This window comes from Gambusia affinis, linkage group LG15, assembly GCF_019740435.1.
Source record: "Gambusia affinis linkage group LG15, SWU_Gaff_1.0, whole genome shotgun sequence".
NCBI classification, from domain to species: domain Eukaryota; kingdom Metazoa; phylum Chordata; class Actinopteri; order Cyprinodontiformes; family Poeciliidae; genus Gambusia; species Gambusia affinis.
The window spans coordinates 11,283,961-11,301,378 of NC_057882.1; the positions used below are offsets into that span (position 1 = coordinate 11,283,961).

Consider the following 17,418-nt stretch of genomic DNA (forward strand, 5'->3'; position numbering starts at 1 on the left):
TAAGCCTAAATGCTGTCAGTAGCATGAGGGCCATCACTAGGATGTTGTCCATGATTAACTTACTCCATTCAGTATACTAAACATGGCTAATAAGCAGTGTTGGCATAGTTACTTTGAAAAAGTAACTTTAATCGGACTACTGATTACTCCTTGAAAAAGTAACTTAGTTATATTACTGACTACTTGATTTGGAAAGTAACTAAGTTACACTAAAAGTAACTTTTTAGTTACTTTCAGCAGCTGCTAACAACAACGCTCTGCCTCCTGTGAAAATCACATTGAGCTTTGTCAATACTTAATTGTAATCTATTTTATAATGGTAACATCAACAATGTGTCTCCACTGATAAGGCTGAACTGAAGAGGAGATTGTAGAAAAAAACAGTACAAAAAAATAACAAACGTGAGTAATTTATGTGGTCCACTGTTGTCTGGAAAACTCCAAGAAGGATTTTAAAGCCCCCCCCCCTAAATGCCCCCAGCCTCCAGGTTCTGCGTTACGGCCCTGCGTTTGGTCTCAAAGCTCAGCGCCCAGATCTCCTCCTGCAGTTCCACAACTCAGATGGCTACACAGATTTGTGACACTTATCGTAATATTAATAATTATAATGGCGTTAAGTTGCCATTGTAACTATTGCCAACTACGGACACGTTTATTCGCGGCTATTTTCACGTTTATTGCGCTGTTCATATTGGTCTCGATGTTTGCAGTTTTCTGGAGCGCAACGCGAAGCTCGACATCATTCCTTAACTTGACATTAACAAAGACACAGCTGGACGGATCATCGGGGAAATGATGAACAGGGAGAGACTGAGTAAAACTACCTTAATGACGGACAAATTCTGGGATTTATTATGAGTCTCTGCTTATTCCCAAGCCCAAATGAGCAACTTCACGTTCAAAAACGAGCCCAAAAAGGCGCAACCCGCCACTCATTAAATCTGCAAGCGACTTAAAAAAATGAAGCCCAAAGCCGCTTATAATAATCGGACTTGGCGACAGAAACTGAAAATAGTTCCAGTTTTTCCACCAACAAAATCTTCCTCCATTGTTTACATTTCTGTCGCATAGAGACGTCGGTCACTCGACAAGACGAGTAGAGGAAATACGATTACGGTAAATAACAAAAGAAGATAGTAACGCACAGTGATTTTGATAAGTAACTGTAGTCTGACTACTCGATTTGAAATAGCAACGCGTTAGATTACTCGTTACTGAAAAAAGCGGTCCGACGTCAATAACGCGTTACAAATTAACGCGTTACTGACATCACTGCTAATAAGTAAGAAAATAGGTAATAGCTTATTTAAGCTAAAAGGCTAATGCTAATGAACTGCCTTGTTTTGCAAGGCAGTTCCCTAACCTGAGAAAAAAAGATAATGCAGAATAATAATATTATTGCACCACCTGCAGCAGTGCACTAACACACAAGTAGTTCTAAATTGCAGGTCCTCCTCTGTTTCCACTGATTCTCCACCTTAGAACTACAGTGATGCGTATTTGTAGTTCCAAGCAGCCAAGAGCCGTTGCTATGGTAATTAACTGTCACGACTCATCTACCAGCTGGAGTGAGTCGTGCAGGCAGAGAAGTCTCTGTTAGAGGCAGAAAATCCTGTCGCATCACTGTACTCTGAAGCACATTGACAGAAAGCCATACGTCCTAGAGAAATTGCAAAAACATTTTACCGGAGCAGACATGCGTATCAAAGTCATGACCGAGTTTCATACCAATAGGGCAATATTTGTGGCCATGACAGCAATTTAAAAAATGATTTGGGTTGAAAATGGCACTCAGTTTCTTCACTGTACGGCGTGTCTCCTCCACTCTAGTTTCCCAAAAAATCAAAAAACTTTGGGTCACTTAGAGACAATTTATGGACAAACCGTAAATAGTATCGATGTGCCGTCTTCACTTTAGAAGAGATGAGGGACGTATCTACAAAATTAAATTTAAATGACATTTCTAAGTGAATGTATGACAACACAGGAAGATCTCAAAAATAGGGTGCTTTTAGGATTTAGTGACTGCCTGGCCACATACACAACAATGGAGCAGCTGGTGAGGTCCTTAGTGTTCTGGGGGTCGTTTTTTTACTTTTTTTGTCGCCACGTTAACTCAGCATCCCACTAAAAATAATAGCACCCCTCCCGGGATCAAGCCGCATGTTTTGATACCACTTTTGTAGAGGTGTACGCAGCGGTATGAGAGCCGCATTTAGGGTGACGGAAGAAGAACTATATAATAATAAAGAGACACCTTATTGGGTGTAGAGCACATATGTCAGAGTCAAGGCCCGCGGGCCACATCCGGCCCGCGAGAAGATTTTTTACGGCCCCTGAGATGATCTTGATTTATTATTAGAACCGGCCCGCAGACCGCAGCAAGCCGGCACCCCGTCTGAAAAAAAATATCTTCCTTATTTGAACTGTAAGTAGTTCTTTAAATGTTCTGTGAGATGATGTACTTACCCATGTATCCATAACAACCGGAACTTTCAATATCCACCAAGTTATTGCCGAAATATACCGTCTATTAAACGAGTGCCCCCCGGATTAATTACACTCTCTGCAGCTGCAGCTGCGAAGTTACCGTATTAACCCGATACTTGCTGGAAAGTGCAACGTCTCCCCTTTCAGAAACCGTTGGAATTTTTCCACTTAGCGCTACGTGTGGCGGAATTACGGTACTGCAAATTTAGATGTGTCGCCGGCGACACGTCCGGTCTAGAAGGGTTATTAGCACAGCAGTCATCAGCATAACTGTAAAATTAACTTTCAGATACCCATCAAAAATGGCAAAAAGGAAGGTGGACACTGAGAACCGGGGGTTTCAAACAAGGTTTAGAGTTTATATGTAGAGGTTTTACTCAGTTCAAGTTTAAAAGTTAAAGTTTAATATTTGTTTTCACTGCATATTACTTCTCCTTGATGAAAGCGTTGTTTTTGATTAATAGAGTTTTGCACTTTATTTAATTGTATTTCAATCCAATTATATTTTAAAAATATTTCAGTTGTGTCTGTTGAAAATTAAAGATTACTGACAGAGCCATAAGAAAATATTGCTTTATTTATCTGATCATATTGGAATATATTTGTTAGGTTTTCAGTAGGTTTAATTAGGTTCACTACTAGACTATATGCGTCATTTAAAAAAATTTCAATGAACATTCGATCAGTCCGGCCCTCGGCTTGTAGCTAAATTTTTTATTTGGCCCTCCGTCCATTTGACTTTGACACCCCTGGTGTAGAGTAATAGGTTCCTGCCATTGCTTTGCATGGCAGGAACCTATTAAGACACCACAGATTTTCAGAAACTAAATGTCTTACTTTTACAATCTGAGATCTTTTTAATTTACATTAATACTTGTATCTTGAAGCAGTTAAAATGGCATTTACAATCTGCAACATATATAGATAAAAAAAAAAAACATTATTTAAAATATGACGCATCCCTCAGAAGGTTAGATATGAATTTGTTGGAGTTTTAAGGAGAACCTTGCTTTTGCCCTGACTCTGAGAAAATATTTGTTTGTCTTTTTAATCACGTTTGCAGTAGGAGTGTAAAAGTACAAAAAATAATTATGGTTTGCAAGAGAAGAAAAACTTATCCACATAAGAACTGAGTAGAAATTTGGTTTGATTTAAATAATGATAAATGGTAGGTTGATGGTCAATGGTTGTTGTTTAGTTCTCCGTCCCATAGGTGGTGTTAGAGAAGGAAGTCTTTCCGATTCATCTTTGCAGAACTGTTTTAATTCAGCTACATTGGAGAACTGTCAAGCATAAATTCCCTGTTTAAGATCTTCTAAAGAGCCTCAACATGTTACCTGGTAAATGTAATAAAAGCCTCTTTTCTTTTTATAGAGCAGTGTTGTTGTTTTTTTACCCAGCATCGTTCTCATTGTTGTACCTTTTCTAAAACAACTGAGGTCTGCAGTGTTGTTGTGGGTTCTTTTGTGACCTAAATGATTCATTGATTTGCTCTTGAAGTAATTTTGTTACGCTTGCCACTCCAGGGAAGGATCACCCCTGTTCAGTTTTCTTCATTTCCGCTGGATCTCCAAAATGAATTTCTTCCAACTGGACCAGGATGTGTTGCTTTTTGAGATGTTTTAACCTACTTCAGGTTGTGTGACACGTTTCTTTTGACATAACTGGTTGATTTCTTAAATGTGAACTCTGGTGGTGGGTGGATATGTTTTTTTCCACATTTAAAGTTGCTTGATGATTTGCTATATAAGCTGGTTAAATTAGAGTTGAAGGAAATCCACCGCAGCAGATTTATTTGTCCAATTCACAAAATCATCACTTGTTGTATCACGTAGTTCAATCTGCGTGTGAAATCTTCCTTTTTTCTTTACGTCTTTCTGCTTTCTCTTTAGCTCTTTAACTTTCGCTGGTCTGTAGTTGAAGTTTCAGACGCCCTGCTCTTGAATAAACACAACGGAGAAAACCCAGTAAAACAGCAGTACGTAGTATATACGCTTTGAAGCGCTCTGGAGCCAGCAGGTTTCCCACAGAACTCCAGATCTTTCCCATATGTCAGAATAAAGCCGTTACACAGATCAATGACTTTACCTGCTCTCTCACTTGCCTGGCTGGTTTTCAGGGACCTTTCAGTTCGTCAAGCTGATTTGGTTTTTATGGCGTTACAGTTCAAACAGAATATGGTCCTACTTATTCCAGTTTTTTTCTTCATCTGCCTGTTTGACATGTGTACATACGCTACAATATACGAGGCATCCATTTCTTAAGCTAAATGGTTGGTGTGTAAATCACATAGTAAGTAATGCCTGCGTTGATTTTATGTCTGGCTTGTGGGAGTTTCTCCACCTCTGAGTGTCTTCTTCTCTTCCTCTCTGCAGTCGTGTGTCCTCTGACGTGCATGAATGGAGGGGTGTGCAGTTCCAGGAACCACTGCCTCTGCCCGCCTGGCTTCACAGGCCGACTCTGCCAATTTCCACTACAGCAAGCGCAGGCGGCGCACGGCAACAGGCAGCCCGTGTATCCAGCTAGCCTGAAGCCTGATGGCCAAAAGCTGGTGGAGCTCACGGCCATGGGACGCACCCAGATGACACAAACACACTCCGTTTTCACCCTGCCCCTGTCACAAGTGGGGCACCACTCATCAGAAGGTAATCGTTGCTCACTTCAACATATTTGGGTTTAATTTGTCATGATAAATAATAACACTGGATTTCAAAAACTATGTTTTGTAAGTTTATGTTTTTTCAACTGAATTAGGACTGTTTTTGCACTGCTGAATCCAAAAATGACGTCCATTTTTCTCGATCGCGTCAGGTTTTTATTCAAATTTGATTCAGAGATATCCAATCTTCTCACTAAATTGATTATATTTTTGTGACATCATCAGTTCATTTCTGTTAATATTTGTCATCCAAAAATAAGTTTTAGGAGAAAAAAAAAAGTTTTCCATCAGAGTGCAGAAAACTTGCGAACCCTGGTGGTTGTGTGCTTGGGCAGTCTTTCATCCAGCGGCCCGCCGTGTTTTTGAGTTAAAAAATGTTTAAAGTTGACAGAAAATTTTAAAAATATCACTTGATAATTATATATTATTTTAAGATTAATGCTTGAATACAGACTACAAGGTCTTAAAAAATTCAAACATTTAAAAAAACTAAAATAAATAAGCAATTTTTTGACTAGTGGGCGCCCAAGGAAAGCCTGCCAGGGAAACCCTGGAGTGTATAAATGAAATGTTACAAACTTGCATTTCTGTAAATTGAATAATAGACACTGATAAGGGTAAGTACATGTGAATTGTACTTTTTATAGGTTTATGTTTGAGTAAAATGAATATTGTTTTATTCTGTGAACTACAGACAACATGTTGCTGAAATTTCAAGCAAAAATTTGGTATTTTTTTGCAGAAAATGAGAAATGGAGATGCAGTGCTTTCAGACCTCAAATAATGCAAAGAAAACAAGTTCATATTAATTTAGAAGCAACAATACTACCGTTTTAACTCGGGAAGAGTTCAGAAATCAGTATTTGGTGGAATGACCTGGAGGTTTTCAATGGGGTTCAGTGCAGTGGACTCGTAATTTTTTTTCCAGAGTTGTACACGAAAATACATTTGTGGTTGCGACTTAACAAAAGGTGAAGAATTGTAAGAAACGCTTTTGCTGTTTGTCTCATTTTTACCCGGCCTGTTCCTTTTCTCTGTTTTCAGTGCAGATTAACGTTCGTGTTCACCACACACCAGACACCTCGGTCATCATTCAGCCTCACGACCAATCGGACTCCAAACCTCCTCACAAAATAGCAATGCGGCCCTTCCCACCGAGACACAAACCGAAGGGCCGCTGCTTTCAGGAGACAACACCCAAACAAGCCGTGTGTATAAAAACTCATGCTGTGGTCACCACTGTAAAGTATTACACGTCAAACCCGCTGATGAGGCTTCTTAATCGTTTCAGTGCAACAGCACGCCGCTTCCCGTCCTGACCAATCAGGAGGATTGCTGTGGCAGTGTGGGAAACTCATGGGGACAGAACAAGTGCTACCAGTGCCCCAAATTACCAAGTGAGTAATGCTGGCTATAAAATACATTTTATTGTTCCCATTCCGGCTTTTCAGATGTCATAAACTCCTATTTTTAATTTTAACACTGTACTTCAAGTTCAGAGCTAACAGTGGACATTTTTAATAAGGTATTCCAGCAAAATCAAAAACTGTGGAAAATGTTCTTCAGATATAAAATAATGATTCATTGAGCCACATTGCTTTTCATTAAAAAATCCACATGCTGTTAAACAAACAGTAAAGGGACCATGTAGTTGACACTAAGACCAAAATGGTGTTCAGGACATTTTTTTATATATATATAAAAAAATGAATTTATTTAGGTATTGCTAGAGGTTCAATTTGCTAAAAACAGAGACATGAGTCAAATGTTTTAAGCTTTTCATAACAAAATGACTCCTGACTGAAGTGGTACAACAGAATTAGATTTGTTAACTTGCTAGCTCACCTTTGCAGCTCTGCCTCCAGAATAGACAATGGTCAATTTTTAAGATTGATTTTCCCCCATTCCTACAGCTTTCTGGTTGGCTTCTGGTCTTGAATTCTTCCTTCAATCTCTCTATTTATTTCATAGCTGCGATGGAGTTCACAGGCTTCAAGCTTCCTTCAGTTTCCTACAAATGTAACAAAATTTATTCTGGCCCAACAGTTCAATTTTTGCTTCAATAAAAGATCTTATCCATTTGTGCATTTGCAAAGGATTTTCTGGCTTTTTCGTGTTGCTTTTTGAGTAATGGCTTCTTCGCCACTGAGCGGTCGTTCAGACCATGTTAGCGCAGTGCCACTCAGGATAATGACCGCATCTTACCAGCTCCAGCCAACATCTTTGCAAGATCTTTTTTTGTTTTTTAGGTTTTTGATTCACACGTTTCACACCACAGCCTTTGTTTTTGGGACATGATGCTCCGTTGCCTTGAAATACAGCCACAGGTTTACCCCAATTTAACTCGCATGTTGTGAAGTAACTTATCAGCAGCCTCCAAAACCATCTGTTTAAAGAATTTTGTCGTTTTTGTGTACAGTATTTAAAATTCCGAAATTGAATAAAGTGATAAAAATGCTCTTTAAGGTGAGGTAGAGAAACTTTGCTTACATAGCCCATTTCCAGCAACAAGGCAGTTCAAAGTGCTTTACATGAATTAGAAGGGAATACAAACAAAACAACAAAGCTAAAAGAAAGAAAAACAAGCACAGCAAAATAAAAAACTACACTTCAAAATGCTCTAGTTGATCTGGGTTGATAAGTAGAAACTTTAAAGCTAAATCTTAGTTCTCCATGTTTGATTCTTTATTTATAAACTAACAGGAGTTTCTCTAAGTCTTTCTCTGATGTTAAAAGTATAAAAGGAAGTAAAAGTAACTAAAACAATGCCTCTCTTATAGTTCAGTGATTTAGCAGTAGAAATATTTTTTTATGATCGTAACTGGCCAAAAGCAGACAGTGAAAGAAAAGTGTCTTTTCTTAGACTGTATGTAAATATGTGGTTCCTGCTGTAGACATAGCAAAAGGTGTTGAAAACAAAAAGGATGAGAAAACAGAGGAAGTTGTGGGAATCACACACAGACAGTGAGGCAGAAACAAATAAACTTTTTTGGGGGGGGAAAGGCCTCTACTTCAGCTCATTCCTCTGCGCCTGCTCACTGTCATCATCCTGCTGAGGATTGGATTTCAGGAAAATCTTGGCCGCTCACGTTTTCCACTCCGCCATTATTCCGTCTCTCGGTGCTGGCTCAGACAATACGGGCTTTGACGAAAACCTGACACCGTGAGTCTGGTTGGCGCTGCAGATGACTCGACTCCTGCACACACTGCTGTCATTTTTGTGACTCATGTGCGCCCTGTTGAATCCCTCCTCCTTTTTTCTTTTTCAGTAAAAATAGCCACGACCATGCCGTCTTTTCCAATGTTTTTTTTTTCTCTCTCTTTTTCCACGATGTGCAGTGTTCCCGCAGCTCTGTAATAAAACTGCCTCAAATATTTCACTCGCTTATAGAAAAAAAGATTCTCGTTTAGCAAGCAATACCAGTAAGAAGAAAAAGCAACTATATGAGTTGAGACCTTAATAAACACTTTTTTTTTTTTTTGTCAAAGGCTTGAATAAAACTTATATTTGAAAGGAACAAAATAAAAAAACAAACAAAGGGAGAAGATAGCTTACCACATAAAGACGTAGTTTTGGAAAATAAGTGACATGATGTCAGAGGATGAATGTGGTAACCGAACAAGCACCCAGTATAGAAACCGCTCAACCACACTCATTTTCTTTCTCAAATAAACCAAGAAGATGCGATCAAGAAGTCACAAAGTTTATTTCCTTTTTCAGAGAGACGTAAAACTTTTTGTTTGCAAAGTTGCTGCTGTTTTTTCACAGAGCCTCTCAAAAACATTCTTGGTTTTAACATTTTTTTCATGTAAATTTTAATGCTTTGCTAATTTGATTTAATGTCTGGACTTTGACTGGGCCCTTCTAACATGAAGATTGTCTGATTTGAACCATTCTTTTGGAGCTCTGGTGAAATTCTCCCCAAGTCTTCATTTCTTTCCTTTTACCGACCCGGACCAACTTCTCTCTTCCTGATTGAGACAAGCGTCCCCTCACCATGATGCTGCCATCACTATTTTTTTCCCACCACATACCATTCTCTGCACATAGATCTAAAAGCTAGAATTTCATTAATATTTTCAGCGTAAAGAGGGATTGAAACAAATGAGACCTGCTCATTTTTAAAGTTATATTATGTATGAGTGCAAGAGACAGTGTAAATACTAACAGTGTTTTTCTACAGGCTGTCTCTCCTGTCATCATACCTGTAGGGGGTGTTCTTTTGAAACCGCTTCAACTAAAGCTGTGGTGCCCAAAGTCGGTCCTCGAGGGCCAGAGTCCTGCATGTTTTAATTCTCTCCCTGGTTTAACGCACCTGGATCAAATGATGGCTCGTTAGAAGGCCTAAGAAGAACATTGACATGCTTAAAAGGTTGTTGGTGCCACCAGGGAGAGAACTAAAACATGCAGGATGCCGGCCCTCGAGGACTGACTTTGAAGACCCCTGGACTAAAGGAACTGAAAAGACAAAAACTAATTTTCCAGTTTCTTTTTCAGACTCTACATTGTGCTGCTTTCTAGGTCTGAAAGCCTGCTGTTGGCATGCAGCTATTTTTGGACACTAATGTTTAAAAACGCTGCTGTAGCTTTTTTTTATTCACGTGGAAGCTCAGACGTCTCTGGGTTTGATGGAAGCTGCTTTTTTCTTTAAAAAAAAAAACTTCTTATAAGGCATGTCAAAATAATCAAAAGTTGGCTATTATATAAAATTGAAATATAAGATGAAATTGCACTAAACATCTTGCAGTTAAAAGGCAATCCTGACTATACACAGAAACATTTTCTTTGCAGTATGCTTATTCACTTTGGAGAGCTGTTGCGTGCAGATAAAACTGGAGAACATATGAAAGGTATCATGTGGCTTCCTAAACTCAGGGACAGAGTTGAATAAGTATTAAGTGTATTAATTTTGTCATTTCAGCCCTCAGTTAGCCAGCAGGCCTCCACAAGCCTCCCACGCCTCTGAAAGAATCAAAAGCAAAGGAGTTTTGTTTCTACTTTAAACATAGATGTTGGTTTTGGATTTGTTTGCACCAGTGAAATGTTATACAAGTATCTCTATGTGTGGCAAAGAACATAGATTTTGTGCAAGCCTCAATCGATGCTGTTGTTTATGTTTAAAGATTTCAATTTAAATGTTTTGTTCATGTATGAAATCTTAAAAGCTTTTTTTTTTTTTCCACACCCAGGAGTTTTGTAAGACGTAGAAACTAATATTTTGGATCTCCTGCTTCCTCCTCCCTCAGATGCGTCAGTCAAACACACCATTGTGGAAGAATACGGCTCTACATGTCCGCAAGGCTACAAGCGATTTAACAGCACTCACTGTCAAGGTAACGACTCGAAACACGAGCCGTCTCATTTTCCTGATCACTTGCACGAATCGGCCTAACCTTTGTATTTTCGCTACTCCCCTCCTGATTGTGAAGATATCAACGAGTGCACCCTGCAGGGAGTCTGTCAGAACGGAGATTGTCTAAATATGTTGGGCAGCTTCAAGTGCTCCTGCAAATCTGGCTTTGTTTTGGAGAGAAATCGATGCGTTGGTAAGCAATAACATGATATCTCTTCAAACTACCGAGGTTGAATTTCTCTCTGTTAGTTCTTTTCTTTCTCATAAAAAAATACATCTAACCATAAATCTTCCGTTATTATTGCAAATTCCTTATTTTTACTCAAATCTATTGAGTTGCTCTTGCTCAGAACTCTTCTCTGATGCTCAAAGAGAGTAGCTTGCTGACCAATATGCTCTGCACATTAAGGCATTTTGCTGAGCATCATGAGACTTGTGAGCAAGTAAAAGTTATTCATATTGCGCCTATCACAGACAATAAAATCACTAAGTGCTTCCCAAACATAAAAACAACAGTAGCAAGATTTAATGTCTGCAAGTATCTTCTGCTCCTATTTAAATCTTATATTTGTGCATTAACATCTTCTGTAGAGATCGTGTTTTGTTTTGTTTTTTTGAAGCATTCATCTTTGAGTTCTCTTGATAAGATTTCGACACGATGTGACTTCAGTGTCACTGCCCTCTTTGTGCTAATACAGTTCATACCAGACTATCAAAGAGAGCAGAGGTGAGAGTTCGAACACGAACAACAAATATTTGTTAGAGACATTAAATCTGACTGCAAGAAGCTGTTTTCAAGGAACGAGCTGAGCATATGTGAAAGCAATGACGATGCGAGAGCAGAGTTTTGAGGGAAGGGAGTAAAGTAAACAATATTGCTCCCTTGTTACTGTTTTAACCGAAGCGCATCATGTGTTAGAGTCTCCGCCGGAGCAGGCGCAGTGCTTCCTGTTGGCGTCCGACGCCAGGGGCTGCGAGCACCCGCTGGTGAACCAGATCACCCAGGAGATGTGCTGCTGCACGGTGGGCAAAGCCTGGGGCCGCAAATGTGAGAGATGTCCTCAGGTGGGCACAGGTGAGTCAGTCGCCATAGCAACAACGTTCACTGAAAAGTTTCAGCTCATCCAGAGATGAAGCTTAATTCCCTCCACATTTCTTGACTCCTGTTGCTTGGTAAATTGTTGAAGAAGTTTTATTTATTTATTTTTTTATTTTATTATTATTATTTTTTTCCCCCTGAGTTTTAAATAATCGATTGCATTTTTACTTTAGCTTCAAAGGTTATTACTCGTTGTTTTACAGCTCATTGAAAGAAATATAGCATTTTTCTGTTGGAAAAATAAAAGTTGTATATATTGCATGCATGACGGGGTTTTTTTTTGTTTGTTTTACCTAAATACGCTATGACTTATTTATTTTGTTTTAATTTTTTTAAATGAATGTTTCATTTCTTTAAACAAGATGAGTCAAAGCTTCCAGTGTCATCGGTTTCCATCTGTGTATCTTTTGCCATTTTGGATATTGTCCGCTAAATAAAGGCTTTCTTGGCTTGGGTTCAACTAAAACTCAACATTCTGTCTTTAAATTCTCTAATATTTGGAGATATGTTCATGTGGATTAAACCTTGCTTTACTGCTGTACATCCAAATGTGGTTTCACGATGTTTATTTTTGTGTAAATCCCAAATAGTAGACTCTTTCTAGAGATAAATGTCAAATCAATGTAAATGCATACAATCAAATAACAATTAGACTTTGTGTCTTTCCTCATGCTGTATTTAGTGGCCTTCAATAAGATCTGCCCTGCTGGGAAAGGATACTATTTCCAAAGTATAACAGAAACTGTGGCTTTGCCTCACATCATCTTCCATGGTGAGTGTTTGAACTTGCATAAATTCATAAGTTTTCATACAGTCACAGGAGGGAGTTTTATGTTGATGTTGCCCTTTGTGATTTATTTCAGCTGTTCTGTTTCTTGGGTGGAATAATTTAATGTCAAACACAAAATTGCATGTGCAATTTTAAATGTACGATAGTCATAATTGCACACGTAGGTTCAAATATGTACGTACTTTGTTTTTGAAGCCATCAACTGGCTTCTGCTTTACTTCTGGCTGGACATTCAACCACTTTTCTTCGTAGAATTGGCAGAGCTTTTGACCAGTTTTAACAGGTAACTGTATCAACGTTTTACGTGTTTTACTCAAGCTGTCAAAGGAGAAAAAAAACAATTAAGAATGATGTCGAACACTTCAGAATCCATCAAGGCCCATGCCTGCCCTGAACTGGAAACTGCTTGAATCCCAGTGACGCTGTTCACAGGAGAGCAAACTTCAAACGTCCATCCAATGAGATTCTGCCAAACTAGAAGGAAGTTTTTGTTTTATAGTCTTTAAACAGGATGGTGATCCTAAATAGACATGAAAAGTGCTCTCAGAATGGGTACAAGTAGTTGTGGAACTCACCGTACCGGAAATAAGTGGAGTCTTCTAAAAATGTAAAACTTAAAAAGCTAAAATAAGCTCTACACGTTCTAGAAAGAAGTGTGGTTTAAATAAACAGCTAAATTATTGCCAGGAACATTACAGACATTAAAGATGTGTGTTGCATCATCATCCCATCCTAAAAGAAGAACAAAAGTGTAATCAAAAGGCCAGTGTCAATATTATATTCCTACCCATAATGGAAGCATTTAAAGTTCTGACCAGCACTGTTTATATGTCCAACATCTCTGCTTTGTAAGCCTTTAATCCTGTTATTAGAGGTTCATCGTTTTAACCTCACTCTACCACTTTTCCTTTCAGCACCACTTGTGACGGTAAGATTTCATTTCTATTTTTAAATGTAGCTTTTTCTGTTGCTGGCATGAAATATTTTCCCCCTCCTGTGATTAGGAGAAGTCCCCGGAGCCGACCACGGTGCAGCAGACTTCTGTCAGCACCACCCGACCGCGAGTGCCTGGTAAACGCTCCCTCTTTCACAAAGAAAATTAGACGTGCTGCAAGTAACACTTGAATGTCTTGAGTTACTAAATGTACCAATTGCTGCCACAATGAGGGGAATGTTTCTTTCTCGCTGCTAACTGACAGAAGAGTGCAAAGAAATGTTGCCTCTGTGGAGCACAAAGACCAAAGATCAACATGTCATGGTTGCTGGTTCATTTCTCCTCTGTTGGATCCACAGTTGTTAAACCCACTCCTCCGCCAATCGTCCGAATCCCCCCAGGCAATGACCCCTTCGAAATAGACCCTAAAGGTAAACGTGAGTTTAACACCAATCCAGCATAAGAGTCGCTTCTTATTTGTTTATTCTCTTCTCAATACAAGCTGGTTCATGTTTCACGCGCCTGAAAACTGGGAAATCCAGCACTCCGCAAACCCACCCAGAGTGAGAGGCGGTAACCATGGCGAGCTTCGCCTCCGTCTCTCACAGATGACATGTTGACTTCCTGCTTGCAGTAAATGCCATTAATGATAACTCTTGTGTGTTTTTTTTTTTTGCTTTTTTTTTTTTTTTAACCTCACATTTCCAAAACCTGACGTTTAACACGAAGCTAATTTCTCTGCATGTCTTTTGTAGTTAGCTGATGCTTTTGGTCACTGGGCATGTTATGTGACATCAAACACGAAGCATGAACCAGCCTGAAGGCTTCGTTCACACACATTGTGTGCAATGAAAGCTGCCACAGCTACGGTTTTCTTTTTTGCTAAACATTTAAAGTAAATTTATTAACACTGATTTTGTTCCATTAGAAGAAAACATCCCCAAAAGATAAACCAATGCCAAGTCACTCTAATCTGATCTAATTTGTGGGATTACCTCTCACTCATAGGAGACTGCTTAAGTTTTCAGTGGCGTCTCTTAATTTCAAATATGTGAAAGTGAAAATATCGATAAGATATAATTATGCCTCTTGAACTTTTCCATTTTTTGTCCTCTTACAACCACAAACATCAATGTAATTATTGGGAATTTATTGTGGCGGAGCAATACAAAGTAGTGCATGATTGTGATGTATTGTAAAAGTTTTTCTATTTTTTTTTTTTTTTTTTATGTAAGCTTTTCACTCGCTAACAATCTGTGTTGGATTATTGTACTATTTCTAAGAGACAGGACTTTCTGGTGGTGTTCATAGTTAGACATCACACTTTTTTTTTTTTTTTTTTGCCTTTCAGTTTTTCTGTTCCTAATGTCACTGCAACATATTGTCATAGACAGACACAATAAGTGGAGTAAAAATATGTACAACTCCTAAAAAAAAAAAACTGAAAGAGAACTGTTGATCAGGGCATAAGAATGCAACCAAAGTATAATTCTCGTCTCAATGTTTTTGCATTGCACTGTATATACACGCATAGATGTATTGAGTTAACACCAGTGGTCTCTTTTCTGCCCTTGAAGCGGAGACAGATAAGTGCGGGCTAAGCAGAAGCATTTGTGGTCATGGGAAGTGTGAGAACAGCCCCAACGGCCACATCTGTCACTGTTTCCCCGGCTACCGTCTTAACCTGCAGAGGAACATCTGTGAGGGTAAGAGACACTGGGAGAGAAAACCAAGCAAAATTTAATTTATTTGTTAGGCTGCAGAAAAATTACATTTTGGAGAAAAAGTGAATCTTCTTTCAAATCTTCTTGCTAACAACACCAGTGCATATTTTGACATTAAACTGGTTCTGGGGTCGTGATTTTAGACCAGGTTTTACTATAGTAAAAAATTTACAAACCCTCACCGCACCTTATACAACAAAGATTTTAAGTAAGTGGTCTGCTGATAGCAATTTAGCACTTTATATTGCTTAAAACCCCCTATAATTATGTGTTTATTTATTTGAGAATCAAGGAATTCAGAGCAAGAAATATATTTAACTTAACCACCTGTTAGTAAATGTCATTAAACTTACTTAATACCTAAGCACAAGCAGAGACATGCAGACATGACTTTCACAATTTTAACATTATTCCAGGCTAATGAGTTTTCCTGTGGAGACTTGCTCATTATTTTTTATTGGTGGTTTTATTTAAATCTTTTAGGAATTAGATTGTGAATGAAAGACAAATCTGTGTGGGGGGCCAGGCAGGTACCTGCAAGTCGGTGCAGACCTCATATAACCTTCGCATTTTCATTATTTGTGCCCTAATTCTTCTGCTGAGCTGTGAGCACAATCTTGGAAAAGAAAAAAGAAGACAAAATGTGCTCTGAGATTGCAGAGCCCATTTTTCCCACTAATTGCTTTGAATATCTTTTATTAACCTCTTGATTACATTTCGCACCGACTTTGCGTTCTTTCTTTTCCTCAGATGATAATGAATGTGACGCGGAGCCGTGCGGCCATGGCAGAGGCCGCTGCGTCAACACAGAGGGAGCCTACAAGTGCCAGTGTCGCCCAGGTTATAAACACATGGTGCAGCAGGGGCGACTGAAGTGCATAGGTAAAAAAAAAAAAATCCAAAGCGGTTCTGTGTTTTGTTTTGTTTTTCTCTTTTTCTCTTACTGTAACATTTGTGTTGTTTAACAGATGTAAATGAATGCCATAAACCAGATATCTGCGGTGTCGGGGGCCACTGTGTCAACCTGCCTGGCTCTTATAAATGCGAATGTCAAATCGGCTTTAGGAGCAAGTCCCACCGTTACCCAGCCTGTGAAGGTACAAACACACTTTCACTTTGACATTATGGATGGCAACGCAAATCATCTAATAATCTGGGTAATAATCCCTCTGTTTGTCCTGAAATAAGAAGCATAAATCTGGTCTTTTTCCAGACATTAATGAGTGTTTGAGCCCAGATGCTTGTCTTAATGAGCAGTGTGAAAACACACCGGGCTCGTATGAGTGTGTGCCGTGTTTACCCGGCTATGAGGCCCATGCTGGCACGTGCTATGGTGAGTGTCTGTTTATTTTTATTTCAAATATCACATGATACTTGTGTGAAAACTGTCTGACGGGTAGAATAGATGCAGTTGTCAGGGTGAGGAGATGGAGAGAGTGTGGATAAGCAACGCAAAAACTCAAAATCTTACCAAGTATTTCTGGTCTAGTTTCTACTGCAAATATCTCAGAGCACTTGAAAGAAGACAAAACAAATTTTTTTAGCAAGATATGGGAGCTTATTTTTAATTTCTTAATATTGTTAAAAAGTGCTAGTTACTGTTACATTTTGATCAATATAAAGGAATTTCTGACTTAAAACAAGCTCCTGTATTGTGCTGAAAAGTTACTAATAAGTTAGTTTTGTCTTTTTTCAAATACACTAAGATTTTTGCACTAGATACCAGAAATAAATTTTGTGTTTCTGCAGTGGAAATGGTAAAGATTTCTGTTCTTAAGGCATATTGCTCCTGTAGTGATAAAAAGGAATACGTTAAAATCCCATGTTTGCCCTTTTCTTCAGACATTAATGAGTGTCAGAAGCCTGGGATCTGTCCCGACGGGCGCTGTGATAACCTCCCTGGTACTTACCGATGCCTCTGCAACGAGGGGTTCCACTCTGCAGACAGCAAAAGCTGCAGTGGTAAGTAGAAAACCTGACGTTTGCAAACAGTGAGGTTTTTTTTTTAAATTAGAAAATACATTCCTCTGGTTTAAACCATTTCATTTACAAAAGAAAAAAATTCTTGCCTGCAGACATTGACGAGTGTGCAGACATTCATCTGTGTGCTTATGGCCGCTGCATCAACACAGAAGGCTCCTTCAAGTGCCACTGCTACCCCGGATACCAGCGCACGCAGGAGGGCAGCCACTGTGAAGGTGCAAATTACATCAAAATAACTTTGGTTTTGTTTCATTCGCATCAACTAGGCATGGGCAAAATGACATTCTCAAGCACAAATCAGGTTATTGTGGTGTCTGTGCAAAATCTTTGATAAAATGTATACCATAAATAATTGTTTTTGTTCATAGCAAGAACTAAACTATAT

At 38.9% G+C, this 17,418-nt stretch overlaps 1 protein-coding gene across 3 annotated transcripts in view; it reads left to right on the plus strand.

The window, feature by feature from the left end:
- ltbp3 (latent transforming growth factor beta binding protein 3) overlaps positions 1-17,418 on the plus strand; it is a 51,219-nt gene that overhangs the window by 22,394 nt on the left and 11,407 nt on the right. For 2 of the 3 annotated variants that reach the window (XM_044141133.1, XM_044141130.1), the window contains exons 2-17: positions 4,866-5,135; positions 6,194-6,357; positions 6,441-6,546; positions 10,397-10,483; positions 10,580-10,696; positions 11,423-11,578; positions 12,285-12,374; positions 13,307-13,320; positions 13,397-13,463; positions 13,686-13,757; positions 14,904-15,032; positions 15,801-15,932; positions 16,019-16,147; positions 16,264-16,383; positions 16,893-17,012; positions 17,126-17,248. In XM_044141133.1, the coding sequence (XP_043997068.1) occupies positions 4,866-5,135; positions 6,194-6,357; positions 6,441-6,546; positions 10,397-10,483; positions 10,580-10,696; positions 11,423-11,578; positions 12,285-12,374; positions 13,307-13,320; positions 13,397-13,463; positions 13,686-13,757; positions 14,904-15,032; positions 15,801-15,932; positions 16,019-16,147; positions 16,264-16,383; positions 16,893-17,012; positions 17,126-17,248 (1,896 nt within the window). The remainder of the gene's footprint in view (positions 1-4,865; positions 5,136-6,193; positions 6,358-6,440; positions 6,547-10,396; positions 10,484-10,579; positions 10,697-11,422; positions 11,579-12,284; positions 12,375-13,306; positions 13,321-13,396; positions 13,464-13,685; positions 13,758-14,903; positions 15,033-15,800; positions 15,933-16,018; positions 16,148-16,263; positions 16,384-16,892; positions 17,013-17,125; positions 17,249-17,418) is intronic. The other variant, XM_044141131.1, reaches the window with a different exon arrangement.